At 35.5% G+C, this 24,921-nt stretch overlaps 1 protein-coding gene across 1 annotated transcript in view; it reads left to right on the top strand.

The window, feature by feature from the left end:
- The first annotated feature begins 10,661 nt into the window (after positions 1-10,661).
- The window catches only part of FGF7 (fibroblast growth factor 7), a 29,089-nt gene continuing 14,829 nt past the window's right edge, over positions 10,662-24,921 (top strand). The window contains exon 1 of the mRNA XM_009511187.2: positions 10,662-11,203. Within this exon, the coding sequence (XP_009509482.1) occupies positions 10,918-11,203 (286 nt within the window). The 5' untranslated portion in view covers positions 10,662-10,917. The remainder of the gene's footprint in view (positions 11,204-24,921) is intronic.

Genomic DNA, 24,921 nt, shown 5'->3' with positions numbered 1-24,921 from the left:
TAGGACCTCATTACACTTTCCTCCATTCCTCCCCAGGCCTCACATCTCTCTCCTCCTGTCTGGGAGTTCCCCGAATTTTTTCCATTATTTCTTCTTTTCCACTATTTTTAATGCTCCTAATTGCCCTATTCCATAGCTTGTTCTCCATTCGCTTTCACATGCCAGCACCTGCTTGTACATGAACAGGCCCCTTGGTATACTTAAGGACACCCATCACTGCCCTTATGCAAAAGTTCACCAAGCCTGCATTCTCAGACAGTAACCAGCATAAGAAGTAGTATTTGTGGATGTTGAAAGACTGGTATTGGATTAAAGTTCCATTCTTTGAGACATCTTCTGTTATGTTGGAAATACTGGTGCCTATAACTATTACAGAGATTGTTATAGGAGTATTAAGTAACATTCTTCGCCCCTTGCATTGAAGTAAGAGTCAGAAGTGCCTTCACTTGACATTGGAAACACCCCTCTGGAGGCGTAAGAAACAATATATCCTCAGAGCAAAATATCTGTAATTGAATAAATGGCAGCATTGGGGTTTTTGTAGAAGTTGTGTGATCTACACTCCTCACACTACAAACTATGTAAACCAACAATTACAACTATCAACTACTATCACTAACTGTCAACAATATCAGAAGAAAATTACGTCAAGCACTCTGAATTTGAGAAATAACAGATTTTTAACATCGTTCATGCAACCTTACTTCAACTTCTGTGTGTACAGAGGTGATGTCTCTTTGCATTATCACATATATTTTTTCCACAGCTGTACAACGAGAGACTCATATAATAGATATCTTCCATTTTCTTATTACTAGTGAAATAATGGCTGTCAAAATCATGTTGGTATTGAGGATTACTGATAAAGCCTCACAATCCTCATAGAAGAGTCTAAGAATTGTAACAAGCCCCCCGATTTTAGGATACTTTAAGAGTGCTGTCTTTTCTTCCACAGGCTTCTCAATCAAGAGAAGATATAAAAAGTTTTATTCACCAGCAGGAACAATCGGGAAGGGCATAGCCCATTTACTCAAGCAGAAAAACTAAACTGTAACTGAAGATTATAGAATACATGTTAAATTTGAAAAACTATTCATCAGAGAACTTTAGAGACCAAGAATTCATACCAGACACTGCCAATGTATTGTTCATGTCTAACAATGCTATGAAACAAAGAAACAACAGCATGATCTTCAGAGAGGAATTTTATAGAAATGTTAACTAGCAAAAAACTGCTTGTCAAAATTCTTAAAAAAACCCTTTTCAGTAATTTTTCTTAAATATTTATATCTTCTTATTCTGTAGTTTCTAGTCAACTGTATTTAAAAAATTACTTGTTTAGTTGACTGCCACGTCAAGGAACTGCCACGTCTTGCACCTCAGCATGATTCAGTTCAGCACAGCAACTTCAGTGCTGGAGCTGACACACCTACTCACTATGGAAAAAGTTTTCACCAAACCTTTTGTTTCTGCAGGGGAAAAAAAAACCCCAAGAAATCAAACCCCCTTTATTTAGAAAGTATCTGGAAAAAACAACCTGGTGTATGTATATTTACAGAATAGATATGAAAAGGAATTTTCAGGGTACTGGTTATTTATGAATCGCTTTACAGACTTGCTATTTGTAGTCAATAGCCTCCAAAATCATGTTATTTCTACTGTGTAAGTGAATAACTAACATTCTTAGGAACAGCTATTCCTCAAACCTGTTTTTCCACACATATGCAACAGTTTTTCCACCCACGATGTACAGGGCAAGGCAATCTGTACCATTTAAGTCCTTGAAGCAGAAGGGCTGTATTCACACAGTCTGCTAACAGACAAGTCAAAAAAAGCTTTCTAGTACAGAAGAGGTCTCTGTTGCAGTAACATACTGTCAAGTATGGCAGAGCCAACAGAAATGCAAGAAATACAAACTAACAGATGATGCAGATGCACTCAACCCAATATCATAAAAAGCTGATAAGGAGAAGTTACCACTACACCAGACAAATTCCCATCAGGGAATCAAGTTTTTCCTCCTCCATTATAGGACTAAGAAGTTGTCTGCCATGGGGGAGAAGGGAATACAGAGAACCCTTAATCCTAGCTTTCCCACCCCCTCTTTCTATCACCTTCTAAATGTTCTGTATTCCAGCTTCACATAACAGTAATATTTAGGTTTGGATGGAGAATATTTTAGTTGCAATAGACAGTCTTTGTCAAAAGTAAGCATGGAACACTAGCAACTGGAATTTGCATTAAGAGGGTAGAAATTCAGTAATGTGATAGGATAAGCAATGTACACCAGAAGCAAAGAGGCAACATAAGTTCTGATTAAGATCTGTTTCAAAGCCTGACGTTCATCAGTTGCTGACAAAATTCAATCCTTGCTGATGCCACAATCCAAGCAAATAACCATCTAACAGAGGAACAGCTGCAGCAGGAGGCATTTAAACTCTTGGAAGTACAGCTGTTCACATATAGAAAGGATCACGCCTTCAATCTACAGAACTACATGTACAGAGGATCAGGATGGTGCTATTTACTTGCAGTATAAACTATCTGGTAATCTTCAGTCTAGGCACGTTTAAATAACAATCAGTTTGAAATCAATGTTGTCCCATCTTGCCTAATTCTCTTGCAGGAGCTCTGAAAGAAACTCTGAAGTTTTGACATAGCCTCTATTTGCCCTGCTACTTTGAATGCAATGGAATTTTGACACTTTCTTCTTTTTATAATTAGAAAAACTGGCTTGCCAGTCCATGCCCACACTAGATGCCTCAGGAATGATGCTGACATACTTGTTCTAACCCCACACTTGATATGGTGAACGGCAGTCAGATCCCTAGTACTTCACATCCTCCTTTCACACCCTTACTAGATTATGAAATGCCTATTCTGGCCTTAATTTACATAGATATCATAGTAGGATATCATGGAGGTCATTATCAGTAAGTGAAAGAATGGAAGGAGTGAGGAAATGTGGTGGAGCTCACTCTGTAAGCCAATTACTACCACAGATTCTCTAGTGAAAACACCCTTTTATTAGATTCCCTCAGTTCAGCAAATGCTTATCTACTACTGAAATGGTAAACAGCTGGAAAACCTTACATTTTTGTGACTAAGTGGTGTCCCTGTCTCTGACAGATGGGCAATAAATAATGCAATCATTACAGATAATTGCTCTTGTTCTGCATCTACTGGTGAGCTTTTAACTCTCTGCAAACAGCACAGCTTTGCAAGGGAACGGGGCACTTTTTCCCTACATTATTTTGCTTTTAGACCAAGTGGAATAATAGGTCATATACTTAGCTGAAGGTTAGGAAAGATCTTACTCCAGCTGTTTCCTAAAATCAAATATTAAATACACAGTAGTAATCCAGTAGCTTTTCTGCGACACACAGTCTCACATTTTATTTTGCATTTGTTTGTAGTGATTATACCAACCTGCTTTATTACCTCCTTTATATGGAAAGGAGGCAGCCACTGCAAAAAATGTCTAGCTAAATCTCAAGACTTAAGACATTTGCAGATAACACAGAATCATAAAGAAGGAATCCACGTTAAACCTCAGGTGAAATCCTGGGCTCACTGAAGTATACAGAGATGCTGAGAGTTTGCTTTGATAACATTGATTTGGTTGTCTCTGTATGTATTATGATGATAAATATTCAAGTCTGTATCATTCCTTTCTTCACAAGCCCCCTCCCTAATTTAATGCATGAGATGAATAACTAGCATTTTGTGCCTTTTGAGTATTTTATTTCTCAGCATTAATAATGTTTCCATGTAGAGCATGTATATGTGTGAGCCCAGGTTTTTTAAATTCCATCACAGGAGCATTTTTACACCTACAGTATACAATAGGGGCAGTATGTATTGGATCTATCACGCCTATTTGACTGGAGAAAATCACAGCTGTAGAAGGTGGCTGTAAGCACACAGAGGCACCCAATATTTTGGCCCATGCCAAAAGACTTGCAAGGTAGGCCTATGGGCAGCTGAAGAAATTGCGTCTCTGTAAAGCTTCATTTCACTTTAGGATTTTGGAATCGTTCCCGATTTATTTTCCTTGTATTCAGACTCTCAACCTCCACACCTAGGTCCTGTCCCTTCCTCAAATTTACCCAGTTCCCCTTTCGAACTTTCTCTTCAGTGCTGGCCTCTTCCTCTGCACATTCCTGGGAGCACCCAATCCCAATCTCCTAATCAAATCCTACTGCTCTCCCACCCAAAGCATTTTCCCCCAAATTCTGATCAGTTGCTACCTCGTCTCTTTGCCAGCTCACTTCCAGCTAAGTTACAGATATCCTTACACATGTGTAAGGTCCCCTACTACTAAGCGATATTGCAAGTCCTTTCATTATGTACAGGTATAGATCTATGGAAGATGTCAAGTCACATGCCATTATACTTGCTGTACATTTTTACTAGGACTTTTAACAGTCTCATCTTTACGATTTTAACTGGTAGCATCTTTACATAGGAAAATGCGGTGCTTAGTGCGCTGCCATCGAACTAAATGCCAACAGGTAGTTACCGAAGTCTACTAATAATTTCAGCTTTATTGTAGTTCAGTCAAGAAGTGCAGCTTGTGGTGCAAATCAAAGAGAAGACCGTATAATTTGCACTATACAGTTCTTTTCCATGTCTAGATTTTAATTAGAGATATAAAGAAATATTTGAATAAGAGGATATTTTTCCATTCTCATTTTCAATTAACCTTTGTTCAATGAAGATTCTAGGTAGTATTAGTAGATCAATGAAGCCACAGATTCAAAACTATAAAAAAAAGGCTGAAAACTGTCCTCCAGAATCTGCCTTCAGGTGGGCTCCAATCAGAAGGAACTAAAATTGTTTTTTAAGATTAAAAAAGCAGCAGATAGACAGGGTAATAATGTATATATATTATCATGGCAACAAAGCTTTATTCTTGCTTTAGGTGTTGCTTTTTTTTTTTTTAAACATGGTCCATAAAATGTTTAACCACCAAGTAAATTACAAGAGTATGCTATATATGGACTTATGTGAAGGATTAAAAACAGCTAGCTTATTTGATCACTTAAAAAGAAAAAACCCACAGAAGTAATTTGCATAATCCAGTCTTGAATTATATGCAATATTCATATCTATATATAGCTGCAGTCTGAGTTAAAAGCTATACATGAATACCTTATTTTTATTTATTGCTGCTTAATATTGCTATTTAATGATTACATGTAAAGTAATAGGAACAAGAGTTTTCTGCAAGTTTAAGAAGATACTTCAGCAAAGTTACACAAATCTAGGTCTTCAGGCTGATTCTTATCCAACCATTTGTGTATATAAAAAGATGCTACTTTTTTTTCCTTTTTAAAAAGAACGTATTTAACATGAGGCAGTAGAAATCACTACATGGTATCTTGATAAAAGTAAAATTGAATACAAACATATGGATCACTTCAGAAAGAGACCTCTGAACTTCATACCTGGTAATAAATAAGATCAACCAAATGGTTCTCAGTATTTTCTCGTATCAGTTCTACATTTTTGTACCTCCACCAAAAATGTACTGTTAAAATTTAATTCTGTGACAACGTCTTAGGTTATTATAATCACAGTTTGAATGTCCTGATGTCTTCACAGGTAGGATTCCCTGAAGCTGAGGGTTATCAAGCTATGAATAACAAGGAGACTTATCACAACCATATACCGTGCAAACTCCATTCAGAAAGGAAGGATTCATCTGACTGCCATTGCATTCTTTTTTATTCTGTCTCATTCAAAAGTCAGTATCATGATACTACATTGTCCTAGTGAAAAAAAAGGCTTTTCCATTTAAGATTATTACTGATTGAGCTAAGGTATTCCCACCCTTTGTTTTCCCTAAAATAAGCCCTATAAAAAAATATTTGCTGTGGCTAATTAACAAGAAAGTAAGTTGTTATATAGTTGTCAACTATATGATAGTTTGGTTTTGGTAGGTGGGTTTGGGTTTTTTGTTTTGTTGTTTGGGTTTTTTTGGTGTGGTTTTTTTTTTTTTAAAGTATCTACTGCATCCCATTCAGTTTTCCTGTACATTTAAATCAGCTCAATATGATCTGGATGAATAGGAGGAAACAAAGAAATGAATGATGCTTAAGGCATCTGTTTTGAAAATTGCTAGGAGAAATTTATTATTGTCTTTTCAATACAATTTTAATAACCCATACCAGTTACCAAAACCAAAAAGACATTCTCATGGTCAGGCAGACAAAGGATTCATAATTCTGGTTTTTAATCTTCAGTTTACACTTACGTTTACAACTTGAAAAGATGAATCCAAACTGAAGTGCCATATTCCTCATCTCTCTCGTTTTTACTGCCTTGTTCAACAAATTTATTTTGCATGCGCATTGCAGTGTTTTTCAGATATCAATATTGATGGAAGATTTGAGCAAACAATAGCACTTTTATTTTATCTTTTGCACAGAGCAAAGGTCAATCTTGATCTAATTCTGATTTCTGAGATCAGGGGACTAAGAATGAGGATTTCACCATAAGAACATTTAGCACTTTCACATCTGCACTATTTTTTTCTGTAGGACCTTCCAATCCCATTTTAGCTATTGCCACAGGCCACTAAATCCCAAGATTTTAAAGTCTGATACAGAGATTTTTATCCTCCTACTGTCACAAATCCTGAAAGCTCTGGAAGATGTTCTAAAGCAAGCTTGAAATGGATCAGGGAACAAGGAGCAGCAGAACAATAGTTTCTTAGCAGGTACGTGTTGCCCTGAGGGCAAGCCAGACAAAACGTAGGGTTTTTTAAGAAGTTGCATTCATGATCCAATGCCAAACCTGGGTGGTACACATTACAACAGGCCAGCCTGGAGATTAGGAAAGCATGGATCCCTATAGCCATGTTTTCATCTAAAAGGACAAAAAGTAATTTCCTATGCGAGGGAAAAGGGAATAAACTTTATTAAGCTGTTTCTGTTTGAACTGGAGGCCTATGCACAATCTTCATAATTGGAAGTGAAGTGCTTGCAATTAATTTCCGCCTTTTTTTTTCTTTTCATCATGTGCACTGTAGCAATGCTGTGGACAACCGTCAATCAACTAGGAAGCAGGAACCAATGCATAGGTTAATATAAAGGGAGCAGGTTTAAATACTGAAAGATGGCTTACAGCATGTATATTTTGCACATTTTCACATTTCATATGATCCTGATACCTTAACATATTTCTTCAAGTACAGTCTTACCAAGGAAATGCAAAGTGACTAGCATTTTAGGTGGACAATTTCTGTATATCATTAAGGACTTGCTTGGGATTGGATTTGCAAAGCCCTGGGCCTGCAGGTTTGTAAGAAGATAGAAGTAGTGACAGTCAAGCTAAATCTTCCATAAAACTAAACCAGTTAAATTTGAGAGAGATATTAGTTATTCTTGGTTTTAAAAAAATGGTTGGGTCATTCAAGGGATCAGAGATTTATGCAAAGAATCCTCACTCGCATATAGAGATGAACATGGCAACCTTTCATTTAAAAATATGCAGTTTTTCTTGTTGTATAGCAAGACAAAACTGTGTGATTAAATAGAACTGCACTTAAAGCATTGTGGAAAAGCATTACTCTAATTAGAAAATGTGAGGATATGAATGTTATCAGCAATAATTAAAAATTAACTGCATTGTTCACTGACTAAACTTACAGCTAGTGCCTTTTTTAAACTGCTTTTCATTTATTCTAAATACAAAACTTTATAAAGATCTGAACTCAAGCACCACTTAAAGACACACATACAGCAAGTGATTTATTTTTTCAGAGCCAAAAGAAATACATGCCTGTGCCCGGACCATGAGTAGCTCCAGGTTTCTGGAACCAAAACATCAGGTATGTATTTTTTTCTCCTGTTACTAATTGTCAGAAACAATAAGTTAGGAAGGAAAAACAAAAATTAAAAACAGTAGGGATCTGAAAGTGAAAGTTGGTACTGCACATAAAAGACCTAGAATATTTACAAAAACATTTCTACTTGCATCCTACTTTGCTGAGTAAAACACAGATTACCTTTTATCCTCAGTTGCTTTCTTTATAATACACAACAAATAAGCCTTTTGAATGCCACAAATTTTTTTCGTTGCTATCATTCTGAATTCAGCCTGTGGGATGGATCAGAAAACATACTGATATAAATCCAGCAAGCATACTGGCAAAAACCGCAACTGGGATAAATCATTTCAGTCCCCACTTCTTGCCAGAATGGTGGTCATGGGTTGACAAGATACAAGTCAAACTGGAAATAGCTGTAATCACAGTTTACAACTGTACACTTAATGAAAGCCACTCCTTTGTGTATCTACTACAGGCATCCAGCCTTTGAAAGCCCTAAGTGCCATACCCTTCATATTGTAAAGGTGCATATATTGAGACTTTTGCTGAGCTAGGAAGATTAGGCTGAGCCACAGAATATGGGGAGCAACCCAATATGCTGAAATGGAGATAATGACAAGAAAAGTTGATAAACTTTGGGCTTCGAGTGAAAACGGTTAAAAAATAAAGAATGCAAAGCGAGTGACAAATGAGATTAATCCAAGAAGTGAGTGCTGAGAAGGAAGTTGAGGATGTTAAGGAAGGAAATGACTCGTTCTTTGTGTATAGGAAACACTAAGTAATACAAGGTTGCCTGGTGCCATACACCTTTATACTCATTTTGGATCACTCCAGTGAAAAAAAAAAACCCAATTTACTTACGCCCCCCTCACCACAAGGTGGCACATATGTCCTCCCCATGATTTTCAACAGCCTCTTACAGTTTACTTAACTTTTAACATGTAACTGTTATCCATTTCTACAGAGAGGAAGGAGCAGGGGTGGCATAAAACCAGGGAATGATAAACTGCATTATATTATCAAGTATAGACAACTAAAGGTAAATAAACTATTCTTAACATGTGGATTAATTCCAAACTTTCCTTGTTACTATTGTTTACTAAAGCGTCCAAGATTAATTTCCACACTGTTGATGTGAATGTAACAGCATAAGGAGCTACTGAAAACTTAGCTTCAGTGTGTTTTACAAATGCATTCACCAGAAACTCAGTAGAATTTAAGGGTAAAATGGAACATGACTTTGGATACCAGACTGGTGCCAGAGATGGAAATAAACATACAGAAAAGCAGGAATATCTATCCATTATTTTGATTTCTTTATTTTAAGCCTACTGGTCACCCATTGGTTGGTATGCAGCATACATGTTTTTCTTGCATTGTTGCCACTTTCATTCTCCTGAGTTTCAAAACCTAATAGCTACATATGCAAAGGAAGGCTGTTCCCTATTAGTAATCTTTTCTTCATGCTGATAAAGGCTGTGTTTGAATATAAGACTTTGAATCATCCAAACATATGTTCTCATTTTCACCTAGTAGCTGATCAAATAAAAATCTCGGTGGTCTTCAGTGCAGTTGTTCCTCTTTTCAAGACCATGATATAAAAATATACTGCATGATCTATAATGGCCACAGCATACCCTTCTCCACAGTACATAACGGACCCACATGTTTCATATATCATCAGAAAGGCACTAAGCAGACTATGAATCCAAACTGCAGAAGAGATTTGAAGGCATACTGAGATAAGCGTGTGAGTACAAAACACAGGAGGAAGACATTTTTAACGACAGAATACTGACTTAAATCAAAGCACAGAAACACTAGCTAGCATGCGAAGCAATTCTGTCCATGCACCATGGAATATATGTTTTTAGAAAGTACATTCTTGGAGATTTAAAGTATAAACCATGTACATAGCTCCCTCTGATGACCATTGGACACGATACAATGCAAGTCTCCTTTTATTTTTGCTCGTGTGCTCAACTGACAGCTGACTGGTTAAAATCTAATTGCTTCCAAGTGAGGTCAGCAAAGGTATTTATCAAAAAGGACTGAACAACAGGCTCAACACACATGCACGCGCACGCATAAGCACATATACACCATCTCTCCAGCGTGTTGATTTATGGAAACAATTATAATTCTGGTGGAGTCTTTCTGAGCTGAGAAAGCTTGTAGCTACAGTAGAGTGTCTCATGTTGCAAAAAGCAGACAACAGAAATGGAATACTTGGGTATCCAGCTCTTATCAACAGAAACAAGTAAGTTATCTGTCCTTTACAAGGACATTCAACAGTTTTTAATAGCTAATAACTTTTATCTTCATTTGTATATGCTAGATGCTAAAAAAAGCATTACGAAAACTATTTCTATTAACAAACTGGAAAGGGTAGGAGTAAATATACAGGGCTAAGACTATGAGGTCTGTTTTGAAAGTTGAACTAGAGGAAAGTTATTTGATAGATTGTGCTAACAGTGAATATGTAAGTATGAAGTAATCAGCAGAATTTTACCATATATGAGAAAGTAGTACAACTGAATCAATAAGGGGTTTTTGGAAGGACTTAAAACTAAAGAGAAAACAATGTTTACAATCATGTTAAATGTCTGTTTATGTAGAGAGTTGTGTGAGAGAGATCTATTGTATATACATTTGTATATTTTTAAAAGTCAGCTTAGCATATCATACATTTATGTATAGTGCTTTTCAGTAGCATAATGTATCCTTGCACGTTTGTTACCAATTGAGCATAAAGACTTATACATGCACCTTTTCTCACAGATCTTTTACTTTCAGTGAAAGCAGCAAATTCAAGTAGTACAGAAGGTCACGACAACAAAGGTTTTTATAACTTGTGTCTTTAAAGGATATTCTGACTGAAGAGATATTTAAGAAGCTCTTCTATTTCGCCATTAACTATTAAGGAATAACAATCAGAATTCTAGAAGAGGGAACAGTCTCATTTAAATGAATCTGTAACTCGTAAAGACAGAAGGCAGGTCGGTGACCTAAGAGCAACAGCCTACTTGAGATTTAGTTTTCATTATGTTTTTCATGAACACCCAGAACACTGCACTATAATGCACAAATGGATACTGACATGGATCCTGCCAATTTTGCTCTACAGATCATACTTTTACATTATCTTTCTAATGGGCACTATATCTTTAGCTTGCAATGACATGACTCCAGAGCAAATGGCTACAAATGTGAACTGTTCCAGCCCTGAGCGACATACCAGAAGCTATGATTATATGGAAGGGGGGGATGTAAGAGTGAGAAGACTTTTCTGTCGAACTCAGTGGTATATGAGGATTGATAAGCGAGGCAAAGTAAAAGGGACACGAGAAGCAAACAACAACTACAGTAAGTAATATTTTTGCTCTTCCTATTTCTAAGTTTTTAGAAATTTGCGCATCATTGTTTCCTATTGCTTGATTTATAGTAATTTCAAAAGAATTTTGTATAGTGTACTGACCATTTTATAAGACAAGTTTTCCAATTAATCCTACAGCAGGACATTTGTTATTGATTTTGAAATGCGTCATTTTAAATACTACGTTGTAGATCTGCTAATGTATTAGTTACAGCTGGTAACTATTAGCAAACAGAGAGCCTATTTTAACAAGTGAATTAAGGTTGTAAGTATGAAAATGTATAAACACAAACTCTGCTCATAAAATACTTATGAAGCATTAAAGCACATTTATATACTCCACAAACTACCTAAAACTTTAGTGTGTTTGAGTTAACAATTAAAACATATGCAATACTAGAAAGTTCAATGGAAAGAATTATGTAAACTCTTGCAAAATCTTTCAGATAGTTTGCCAAGCCAGGAACAAAATCTATTATAGCTTCTGCAGTTCATTATTACAATGATCATGACGCTGAAAAAATATTCTCTCCCCTTTCTTCCAAAAACATGACTCATCTAGAGAGAATGGATATATAATATTTTTGAAAAGCTGTACCAAATACAATTTTTGAACTAGCAAAAGAATTGTTGTACTAATCGGTATTTTTCACACAAATACCTATATATCTTCCATTTACACTTGAAGACATCAATTTTATGGTCACTATTTTTGCCACTTTGGTCTTCATGTTATTACAAATATATTATTTAGAGAAATGATATCTACTTGAAAATACATCACTTTATTAAGACACAACAGAAAAATACATAGGATTATATTGCCTATTTCAAACCAAAATTATAAGGAAAAGGGGCCAGAGACATGCTGGTCTAGTGTTTATAGTCATCTCAAAAGGACAACCATATTATGAAGGATGCTATTAAATACAGTTTTAATGGAGGTTGTACAGATTATTGTGCTTTTTATAACAGCAGCAGCAAAATAAATCAGTAAATAAAACCAAGAACTGTTAGTGTGATTCAGCTTTCAACTGAAGTTGACTGCTTATTTTCTATAAGAACAGCACTTTTGTATGCTAAGCACCTGGTTAGTGGGCTTCAAAACTTATTTCTTTACTTCTTGGCTACATTAAGTGCTTGGCAACTTGCGTGGTTAAAACTTCATTCACTAATGTTACTGTTTCTTTTAAAATTTGTTTCCATATGTCTCCTTTCTTCCTACACTATTACATAGCATAGTGAACAACCATATTCCTCTGAAAGACAACACATGGCCAGCAGCCAAACCAATTATTTGGTCCACATTCAAGAAGACACCCATTGAATTCCAGGAGGACATTGCTACAATAGAGATCCATAGGGCTAGTTTTGAAGTGAAGTGTTACTCCCATAAGATTCACTGGGGAAACTGTTACTGACTGTTGAAATAGTTTCTTCTAAATTTTTGCAAAAAAGTGAATAGCCATTGTACCCATTTTTTCCTGTTACTATTTACAAACACTTTAAAGGGATTATGACAGCACATAGAACTGAATAATTATATACATTTGTTCTTAATTCCATGCTGTTTGAGTAAAAACTTTGTTACCTGATTTTGAAATAATGTTAATTAGTAAAGATTCTCAGTTCTCTGCAGGATGCCAAGCTGCTGAAACACACTAATGACACCCTGAAACTTTCTGTATTGAAACCATTAGAGACTATCAGATTATCTTGTGCTAAAGGCAGTCCATTTTCTTGTAGTTTTCTGAACACTTTATGAATATTTAGCAATGGTAACTAACTATTACAAGTTACAGCAAGGCAAAATCTTGTGTTGTTAAAACCTTACATTTATATTGCAGTGAATAAAGTTTTAAATTCTTTTTCTGGTAAATGCAATGTATATCAGGAGAAAAAAAAATCAAAACTTTAACAGCTTATCTGGTAACTGATGTGTGCTATGATGAACTGTCTCCACTAAATTTAACTAAGTATGTGGGAAGTCTCCCACCATCTTAAGTTTAAGTCTCTTTCTATCTATTGTGTACTAGGAAATAATATCCAAATGCTTTTGTTGGACAAGCAGAATAGGGAAATATAGACAAAGAGGACTGGAAAAACTGAACACTGATAACTTGGATTTTCTGAGAAACTCAAAAAATTAGTTTTGTGAAAAACTTTTTTGTAATACTGTCTATTCAACAGAATGTGTAAGAAGCCTTACTGAAGATGTGTTTATGGCTCTATACTAAAATAATATATTTTCTTTAAGGGTACGGGGAGGGGGGGGGAAACAACCAAAATCCATCCACCTGGACTAATACACTTCCCCCAAGCAAAACTTTTAATGTTAGAAAACTAAACAGGCCATTTTTAACCAGGGTCTCTGAAAAGCATCATCTTAAAATCATATCCATTACAAAGATATATTAATCTGGTGGTCAAATATTCTTGTTCTGTGATTTCCAGTTCTGAAAGGTTAGTAAATGGTAAATCAGACCTGTTTCTCAGGATGGAATCCTGGAACAGTTGCAGTCAAATTAATCAATGGCTATGAAAAGTGTTGCTCCAAGAAGTATCATCTTATTTGATCCTAATTTTCCACTTGCATAATGGAATTGTTTTCCCTTTTGAATACTAACATATGCTACTAAAATGAAAACAAGAAAAAATTCATGTTTTTAACTACCACAACTTAGCTTCATAAAGGAAGCTGCATTGACAGTTTTGCAGACAAGAGTCAACTACTTGTTTTCAGCCCATTAGTTGTGAAGCATGAATAATGTGAAAAGCAATCTTCACATTGATAAATGTCTGTAGAATAACTTCATCATAACTTTGGCAAGTGCCAAAGTTCACAGAGCTTCTCTCATCAGTTGAGACTATAAATGTAAGAATGCCAAGACGGTGAGGAACGAGGGTCTTTGTATTTCAAACTTCTCTAGGAAGTTAAAGAATAAAATATACACACACCCTAGGAAAGTAACAGCAAAAATAATGAAAGTGCGAAAATTTCCCAAGATTTCAATTCAAAAGCCACTGTATTAAACATATGCAGATAGAAATTCCATGACAAAATTTAATACCAAACCACATCCTCACTCACCAATTGTAATTAATCTGTGTTTATCCTTCACTTGTTTCAAAACACATTAGAAGTTAACTGCTTAGTCCAAGAAATACATGTGCACTGTTTCAGTGAAAGCAAATGGTTGAATCCCATTTACAACAGTGATGACCTTGTTAAGTACCTGAAGAATATTATTCTGTGCACATTTCAGAAAGCAGTAGAGCCTTCTGGTGGACATAAAGGTGATAACTCACGAGTAAAACTAACCAAATCAGAGGACAGTGATCTCCACTAAGCAGAGGAAATCACTGTGCACCTGGTTTTCATTCTGAAAACCAAAAGGCAGGGTGAGAACTGAGAGTCACAAACTGAAAAACTAAAGCAAGAATTAGGAAGCAGCCAAGACATGATATCACCCAGAAAAATCTGTCACTATTCATAAAAATTTTTCCTCTTTGTCAGTTATGCCTTATCCAAGCCTAAACTACATGCTTTTTATTTAAAAAATAAATGTTGTAGCTTGTTCCTGTAAAATAATCTAAGTGGGCACACAGAACAGACTTTTTGAATTCATGATTGTAAAAAGAGTGACTGAACAGATCTTGGAGATAATATGGCAATTTGTTAACTCTTTTCTAGCTTTGATAGAAAATAAATATCTCCTTATTACTGGTTATTCCTCCTTTCATTCCATTTGTTTTTATGAATTTTGCCAGATTTTATTTGATTTTGTTCAGAAAAAAATGCAGAAAAAACCCCCAGAGTTTATTTTGACTATCCAAGAGGATTTACAACTACGACTGGATGATGCTTTAGGACTTTCCACGCTCTATTGCCTTTGGAATCTCATTTTAAAGACTTCAAAGGGTCTCTTAGTTAGTAGAAAAGCCTTCCCGGAACCTGAATCCTAAGATGTCTGATCCTATCATATTCCATGTGCGCTCTAAACCCAGAAAGTGCCTACTTCCTTTTCTTTTCAGTGGATAAAGCCAAACAAAAAAGTTTAAAAAAATAGTCTAGTGATATCTTGGCACAAAATGGCTGAAATCTTGATTAAAATTTTTGTCTTGGAAAACTACTTCTATTTTGATCAAAATCCAACAAGTCATACCTTTCAGCAATATTAAAAGAACTCCCAGTTTTGTTCAAACCTAAATCCTAATTGATGACAAAACACACTTTATACATATCTTAGTGGTTAAATACTCAGACTTGCTTAGAAATCAAAGTTACTTCCAATAGAATTTTATATATGCTTCTTAGGGTAAAACAAACATTGGACTATGTATGCTGTGCCACTGTATAAATTTTATTTCTGTTGCTTAAATACACATTACATAGAGAAGCCAGAAGATTCAGTATCTGAAAATCAGGTATTGACGTATCAGATTCAGCTAAGGGTTACGTGTGTTCTATCCAAACAGAAAGTCTGCCTTTGCAACTGCATTCTTGATTTTCAAGAGGTTGTTGGTTCAGTCAATACATTGGCCTCAGGAGAAGACAAACCTTCACTAATGTGAAACTGCTTTTGCTTCACAGTACTCTGCTAGTCTTCTCAATTACAACAGAAAGAGATTTAATTCAAATGGCAATTATGTGTATCCTCTCAAAATTGAGTCTACAGTGCCAAGGATTACTTTCTCTCCTACACTGACTAATCATACCTAAATATAACAGGTTTTTCTGCTCCCTCTTTAGTGCTTTGTCTAGCACTGGTGGTAGATACCACCACTCAAGTTTCAAGCAGCAGAAGAGACTCTATGCCTATACCTTATTACAGATCCCAGCTTTTCACCATGAACACTGATGGTGGGGTTTAGGAAAGATGCAGACAACAGAAGCAGCTGAGCTATTTCTGTCATACAGCTTCTACTGACTTTTATGATAAGAGTACCCTTTGGGGGAAGTGAGGAGAAGAAAGGAGGGAGTAGAGTCTTAAACCATTGCAGCAAGATTCTTCAGATCTCGCATATTAATGTTCAGATCAGTGCTCAACTGACACAGTATGACGGGGGGCCATAAAGCACAATTAAAACTGTTCATCACTTTTGAATTTACCTCCTGAATCTTCACCAACTTCTCTATTCCATGGTATTTACCAGCTGAAAAATATCCATAAAGTCAGAACGGTAGCAGTTTATACTCACTTTCTTCTCACTCTGAACACAAAGTGATTGCATAAGCTCTGCAAGGGGAGAATCAAACCACTGCTCAGGCAGAGGTAGCAGCTTCACAAGTTAACACACCAACAGGGCTACATCTGCCTGTGTGTGCTTCAAAACTGGGGTATGAGCTAAAATCAGATGGTTTTCACTGCTCATACTAAGCTGAACCCATACACGCTGTGCTCTAACAGATTCATTTGACCTTGATATACCTTCGTCGTTCAGCTGTTACTTGGTAGTTCTTCAGAATTTCTCAATATTGAGGTTTATCAGAAATGATAAATGTTACATTTTTATGGAATCATCAATCAAGTTTAGCAGCCAACTACAGAAGCAGTTACAGGACACATTTAAAAAGATAAATTGCAGCCCCTTCTCCCCCACAGCTTTCTTCCCCATTGTTTACAATTTCTGAATGTACAAAAAAAGTTGAGTACTGTATCACTAAGCATGCTGTTGCTCCATCCTGAAGAAAGTGTGCTGAAGTGGCCCTGATCTGAGACTCGAGAGACTTGAGGCTAATCCAAACTTTTAAGCAATTTGCTTACAGACTTTGGGAAAATTCTTCTGACTCTCTGTGCCTCTATGATAAAGAATTGTTCACCTCTGTGTAAAGAGCTTTAAAAATTATTAGTGAAAACACTTCCAAACCTACTAAAGAATTACATATTATGTGATAAACATTAAATAATTTTATTATAGAATATTAATTGACTAATAGTATATTAACTAAAATAACTTAAGTCAGTAGCTAGACAGAAAAAAACAAAGAGCACAGATTAATCTTAAAGCAGCAATTTTCCATACAGGAAAATAGAACTTGGTAGAAATTTTAATTCCTTATCAGTCAAGTCTTGCAAAACTAAACCAAAATCCAGATATGTCCCTTCACACCTTCCAGCCTTCTATATTGTTTGAATATCTGAAAGTGATTTTTTTTTTTTTTTTTTTAGATTTCTAGGAACAAAGCTGGTTTTCCCCTCCATCTTCCTTAAAGCTCAGGAAGACCAAGACATCCTAAACCATATATATTACACTGTTCCACACTACAAGATGTATCAACTAGTAGTATACTTGGGAACACTTTCCTCATCAGAGCAGAATAAGTTTAGGCAAATGAAGGCTGTTACTCTTCTTGGGTGGCACACTGCTTTCATTGCATAATTAACTGTCTATGACTATATTTGGCAACTGTATTCTAATTGTCTTTTTTGACCTTTGACTTTATTTAATTTTTAATTCTGGATACAAGCTGACAGAAAGGTCAAGTTGGCCTTCTGGTGTATATACTTTAGAAACATTATTAAGAAAAAGTTAACAGTGAAAATTCCTATGGCAATAATATAATAGAGGTTAACAATCACAGCACTGAACTGTCACACTTAAACTTTCATAACACATGACATCATTTATACAAATGGAAAAAATTCTTTGTACAATTAGTGCTGAAAAGTTGGAAGTTGATATTCACAGATGTGGCCCACAACTTCATGAAAACACACCAAAAAAGCAATAAAAATACCAATGCAATCAATACGCTTTTTTGACTATTATTTAGCTTTTGAAACAAAGAATAAAATTATTAAATTGTAATGGGAATTTTGTTTTTCACCGTATTCACACACTGCTATGACATGAATCTGGTACCTGCACAGTTTATCAACAGCAGACTACAATATTCTAAACAGGCTGAATGAGATGATCAGACAGGTAAATCCCAGTTAACATCAACAAAGCTATGTTGATTTATTCCAAAAGAGCATTTGCTCTTTTAAAGTTATTATGGGAATCTGACAATTCAAAAACAGGATGAAATTATTTAAAAGTCTAGATATTCTGTTAAAAATGCTGAAATTTTCTTTCAGTATGCCATCTTGCAAACTTAAGCACAGTCAAAACATTAACAGATCCATGCAAAACTATAAACACAGAAAACATGACCTTTGCATATTATTTATAACCACAATAACCTCAGCAGGCTGTAACAAACACCACTCATCTCCATTACTTGGAGATTACATGGAAACACTTTCTGAATACCCCCATTACCTGTGGGTATTTTTGAAGGTATTTCCTAACATTAGTACTTCAACTTTTATTAGCATACATGCCTTACTTTTGGTAAGCTGGCTTGCTTTCTTTTAAATGTGTTAATAGACATCTGGAGGTGCTATAAACTATAAAAAGAAGCTGATCAGACTTGTCCTTGGAATTTTGATATATGCCTAACTAGAAGGTAATGTATTTCAAAACAGAAAAAACTGACCTGCTAACAAGAGGCATATTTTCATTAACGACCTGTGCTGATTTTATAAGTTTTTATTGTGACTTTTAATATTAAGTAGGATTTGATATTTCAATCAGAAGTATCTGTTTACAGCAAAAAAAAAAAATTAAATAGAGAACTTGACGATTGTTAAGGACAGAAATTATTACAGATTAACATACATACTATCTACAGCTGAAGATATTAGGAGGAAAAATAATCACAATCAAGAAAAGATTACATGTGAATCTGTGCCGAAGTCCCAGAGCTGGCCAGGTGAACTGGTGCCATAGTTCTGTGGGCTGTTTATATGCACAGCTGTAAGCAATGTAGTAGCAAATGTGAAGTTTTAGATGCTTGTCAGGTGTGTGGAAATGCTCACTACAAGAGTTTTCTGGCTGCTTGCCTAAAACACACACAGAAAACATTGCATTATGATGATAGACTTGCCCTTTGAGTGATCTACATGAAACGTTCAGGCTCTCTAGCTAGCCACTACGCAGATGGATTTGGGAGAAAATGTGGGCCTAGCTAAGTCAAGGGAAGAAGGCAGCACAGGGTGGGGAATGGACTAATTCCACCTAGTGCTTGTGTAGCTTCTGCAGCAAAGACCTTGTGAAAACAAGAGCTGAGTTCCCTGACAGAAACTCTGAAGTAAAATAGAAAGCATAACTGAATCCTAGAGAGCTCAGCTAGTACAATTGGAAAGTGCAACTTTCACCAGCAAAATGAACTTCAATTCCACAATGTTACTTTATTTCCTTTGGAATAGCCTATGCAGCTTACAGATGGCAATTAATGTGCAAAATGATACAGAGAAATCCAAGCAGTTCCTGAGTGCTTATTGGTGGGATTTTACAAGGATTTAGGGAACTAGCTATGCAAATCCAGCACATAATGATTCAAATAACAAGACTTGCTTGTTAGGGCCACCCTGTAACAAGAGACAGATTTTTGCTGCGGGGGAGACCAGTACAAGATCCTCCTCAGCAGCATTCCTTTGTTTGCTCATGTGGGTAAACTGCACCTGAGAAGCCTTGAAGACATCACAACCATATCACTTTCCAATGCTACAACAAGAAAACTGTAATACTACCTGTACATAAGGACAGGAACAAATACCTGTGCCCAAAGCGAGATTCATTCCAACTGAATTCCCTGCCCAGCACTGTTGCTTGTATTGGTTTAGAACCATCTTACCAATACCATGTTATAGCACAGTACAAAAAGAAATCTATGTACTTAGCAGTACATACATGTATCTATGCCATGTACTAAGCACATCTCTGAAAACACATGAATTGCAACATGACAAATGCTCAAACAGTACTCTGCCTACAAATGTTACTAATCAAAACCTAAATTGGCTACAACTTCAAGAGGCTATCTTCAAACTAACTGGTAACAAAAAGCCATTCCTCCAATTAACATAAGCTCCATTCCTTTAACTGAACTTTCTACATTTTTTTTACTGAGCATGGACATCCTGGTCAATATTTCCAACAAAGACTAAAAACCAAAACCAAATAAAAAGGCACATAATTTCCAGAGCAAATATGTTCTTCTTTAGAGCACTCTAAAACACTGTATAAAAGTCAGAAAAAACCAAAGAAGCTATTTTATACTTTATGTCCAAATTATGATTCCAAAAAGACTATTCACCCACTCAGGAAACAAATACTACCACCTACCTCATCAGGTAAGGGACAACATAAGAAACATGGAGTAAACCACAGTGGGAAACACATGGAGAGCTGCTTCCCTGTAAGGAACCCTCCCTTCTCACTGCTGGTCAGCTACAAGGGACTGACTGGATCTTCCTTCCTCTCGTTTACTAATGTAATCAGCTACACAGGTGTTTTGAGCCTCTTGTTTTCTTTTATATCCTGCCACTCCTATGTTACTGGTACTATGTTTTAGAGTAGCTGAGTATTCTCTCTGAGCATCTGCTTCAGCAGTCAGGAAGAAAGTTTTCTTATTGAAACAAACAGTCTGGCACATTTTCCTACCTTACTAACAGTGTAACAGCCTTGTATTTGGGTGAATTGGTATTGGAGTTTGTAGTTAATATTTATTAGTTCAAAGGAAACCAAATGTTACATGAATTTTGAGAGCAGTCTTAGGAGAGTCTGCTCAAATTATAAAGTAAATGGCAAGAGTCCTAGGCCACTTACACTTGTCCCTTTAAATGCCCTTTCAGTTGAGCAATAAAAGTAATACAGCTGTTAATAAAATCCTTTTAAATCATTGTACACCAATTTCAATCAGAATGTTCAAATCAGCAAACTGGTGCTCAGACTACTTGATTATAAATAACAAACTAAAATTACTTAATATGCCTTCGTTTCTGACTGCATCTTTGTGTGACTTGGGAAATTCAGTCTATATTACTGAACATAATTGTCATGCAACAAAATTAAATAAAAAAAAATTACCACATCTTTCAAGGAAATCATGCTCTGATAGGTTTTTTTTTCTGCTAAGCAATCCAGTGTTTTGAATTCAAATTCCTCTATTTTAATCATATCGTTCCAGGACACATTCTGAATGATTTAATGAGAATTTCTGAAATGGCACTTTCATCCAGAAGGAACACTGGAAGCAAAACAGGTCTATACCAAAATCATAAAACTAGCATTAGACCAAACTAGACCAAACCCAGAATTTGTCAGGTGATTCATAACGTGAGGCATAAACCCCCTAATTTAGTAAGGTGGTGAACAGCCTAGCTCTGATCCAGCCAGATTATTTAAGAGAATGTGATGAGTTCCAATGGCTGTATCATTTAAGCAGAAAATGATTTAGGGATAGAAGACATATTTATCATAATTATTCTGATAAATTATTGGAGAAATTATTCAGAACTGTTTAACATTTAGAATGTGATAAATACCTATCTTTTCCAAAATAAGACTAAATACTAATCCCACTTTTTCTTTGTACATAACATTCCATAAATAAATACATAATATTCCATAAACATGAGTAGGTATTCTGTACATTGTCCTTTTCAGATACAATCTGTAGATGTTCCAGAGACAATTCTCTAAAAGTGCTGACAAGTACTCAAGGAACATTTCACATTATGTTTCAAAAAGCAATATTTAAGCCTAACATTTCTAAATAACTTCAGATTATATTTTCAAAAATGTGCAAGTAGCCACTGTTATGCAACTGTGTCAGAAAAATAAATAACAGAACCCATATTTCCTGACTTTCTCCTAATCACTTGCAAGTGATCATCCCGTACGCATGGCATACAATTTTTTCTTCCTGCTAGGGCTAAATTAAAATGTATGACTGCCATTACAAAAATCTTTTTTCCCCTTCTCCCTTTTCACATTAGCTGTTCACTTTTTTCTGTCTATGATACCATTTTGTTTGGGATATCCATATCCATATATGAGAATATTTAACAAACATTATTTTGTACAAATTGCACATGAAAGTAATCATGCTTATTTCTCCAAACAATTAACTATGTGAATTCCAAAACTAGAATGTATCCTAACCCCACTGTAGGTGATACAGAAAAATGCAGGATATTTCTGCCTGTATACAGCACTGTAAATATTGAAGATTTTGGAACACAACTTATTATATTGTCTTCTTCTTCATACTTCAATAATGCAGTTATGGGTACTTTCAGCTGAACTCCGCTTAGCAAAGTAGAATTGCTAGTTATAGCTCCTGTTTTATGGGTTTACTCTTTTCCAGCTCCAGACCCATCATAGTGGGATGATTTCTTTCTTTGTTTTCCTCTTACTAGCTATCTGACAGCTGCATCCCAAACTAGCATCTTTTAGTGGATCCCTAAAGAATTACGTATACATCGTCTATTGTACTCACACGTGCTGCAATTTACCTCACAGGTGGTATTGTACAAAAGAGTCTGATTTGAGCCCTGTCAGACTGTGCCATATTTATTTGATTAACATAGATTTCCTTCTCTGTGTGCATGGTATTTGAAATACATTCTCAACAACACAGAGATGTAATCAACATGAGAAAGTAATCGTGAGAAGTAGACCATTAGCTCTCTTTTCAGCATACAGGCGAAATATGGCTATTCTGTTCATATTACTTGCTGATGAACTGTACAGAACTATCATTAATAGTCTAAATAGTTGCTGTTGAAAGTAAAGAATATTGCACAGCTGTGGAGGAGTTAAGTTACTGACTAGTGGAAAAGCTATCTAACTCTGTGATTCATTAGGAAAAGTTTGCTCAAGAGTTGAAAGACCCATATTAGGAAAGAGACAAATATATGCTGTTTGTAAAAGCCTGGCTCCACTGAACCCAGTAAGTTTTGTTACTGATGCCTGTCAACGGTTTGAGGAGTTAATTTTAAAATATGCCAAATAATAACTTGCTTCTGCAAATCCATGTGCTTTTACTTTAAGATACGGTTTCATAACATTGGTAATACAGACTGGGCATAAAGAAAAATTAAATTCCTGTCCCACCATTAATCTCTTCCTGACCTTCAAGTCAGGAGGACTTACCTATATCTTACCAACATCTATCTAGGAGTAATGTTGCTGTCTCTATTTATTCTACTCAAGATATGGCCTTAAGAGCGCAATACACTAGAATATACTAAATTTAGAATAATCAACTTGAAAAATCGTTAGCTATTACTTTTCAAATATATGTGCAAATTTATATTTCTGTATGAAAGATATAACTGAATGTTTATTCTAAGTTTTTTATGAGCTATATTAAAACCACAGATCTACATTCTGTACTGAGTAGAAACTGACTGCATTATTTATACTGAATATATATTTAAAAGTAGAAATATAATCTATTTCTGTAATTTTTTTTCTCCTATATAACATTTGCATTCACATATGAATCAAGAATACATTGATAGTCATGGAGGAATCAAGGTGGCACAAAAAGACCAAGTTAAGAACAGAAGAAGCACTTTGTTTAGTTTTGTGTGGTAAAACCAAATCATCTTCTCAACTTTGGCACTTTTTCTCTAGCTCCTTGTTGCAATACAGCTGAAGTCAAAAATATTTTATGCAAAGAAAGGTTTCTTCACCCCTTTAAAGTCTTGGAATATCCATTTCAGTCAGAATGAAAAGCACAGCAAATTCTTTACCAAGAACAGGGGTTTTTGTAGCTCTATGAACCTATGGAAGACATCTCTACCATGTTCCTCTGCTTCCTTACAGAGAATATTTTACTCTTCCCTGCTTGAACAAGGTCCTTGTTTAAGCTCATTAGCTGAAATGCATGTTTTCAAACATCTACAAATCATAGACCAGCTGTTTTCCAGATTTTAAAGGGGTTCATATATTCAGCTACAGATTGCTTATGTATTACTTCTATGGAGCTCATCAAAACTTCATGACACCAATACATATAAAAGCAAAATAAGAATTATATGAATTATAGCAGAGAAATTGAAGAGTGAAGCATTCCCAAAGGCCCCTGCCTGAAGCTGTTATCAAATGCCTGAGTGGTATGAAATCTTCCATTTGTCTCAAGAGCAAAAGTATGTCTTTTTGCTTATGCCAGTGCACTGAACTGTAGTCTATCAAACAGGTTGTTTGATTATTGTCAGAGATGGAAATTTGAAATTCTGCCAATAGAAAAATATGGCTGCCAGGATGGATCTGAATTTAAGATACTAAATCCTTTAACAGACTAGTCACAGATAACTTTATTATAAACAGTCACCATATAGTGATATAGTAGTGCCTGTGTGCTCTGAGAGACAAGAAAACGGACTACTGCAGGCACAGGAGAGCTTGCATCCTTCCTTATGCCGTTCAGGGTCACAGGAAATTTTCCTTAGTTGGTAAAGAAAGTGGAGTAGTTTCTATCACATTTACAATACTTTCCTCTGGTTAACTAAGAGATGACTGTTATGGCATCTTATTTTACTAATGTTTTTAAATTTAATTTAATGGGTTTAGGGAAAAATCTTTAAAGAACCTTTTCAAGAGACATTATCTTATAAGTCACTAAGGGCTAGGTTTTTAGGAATGTTTCAGTAACTAAAGGTGGAGTTAAGCAGCATTAGATATGTATGAAAATCTTCCTTTTAAACTAGCCTGTAGGTGGGGTTATTGGTGATAATGCAAAGGAACAGTGGATAACAACCCAAGACAACTTTCTACCTTCATAGTTTCCCTTTATAGGTCCACTCTATATATCTTTAGCTGATATAAACAATTACAATTTAATTGAAATAAACATAACTGCACT

This window comes from Phalacrocorax carbo, chromosome 7 (assembly GCF_963921805.1).
Source record: "Phalacrocorax carbo chromosome 7, bPhaCar2.1, whole genome shotgun sequence".
NCBI classification, from domain to species: domain Eukaryota; kingdom Metazoa; phylum Chordata; class Aves; order Suliformes; family Phalacrocoracidae; genus Phalacrocorax; species Phalacrocorax carbo.
This window is presented reverse-complemented; position numbering and strand designations above follow the sequence as displayed.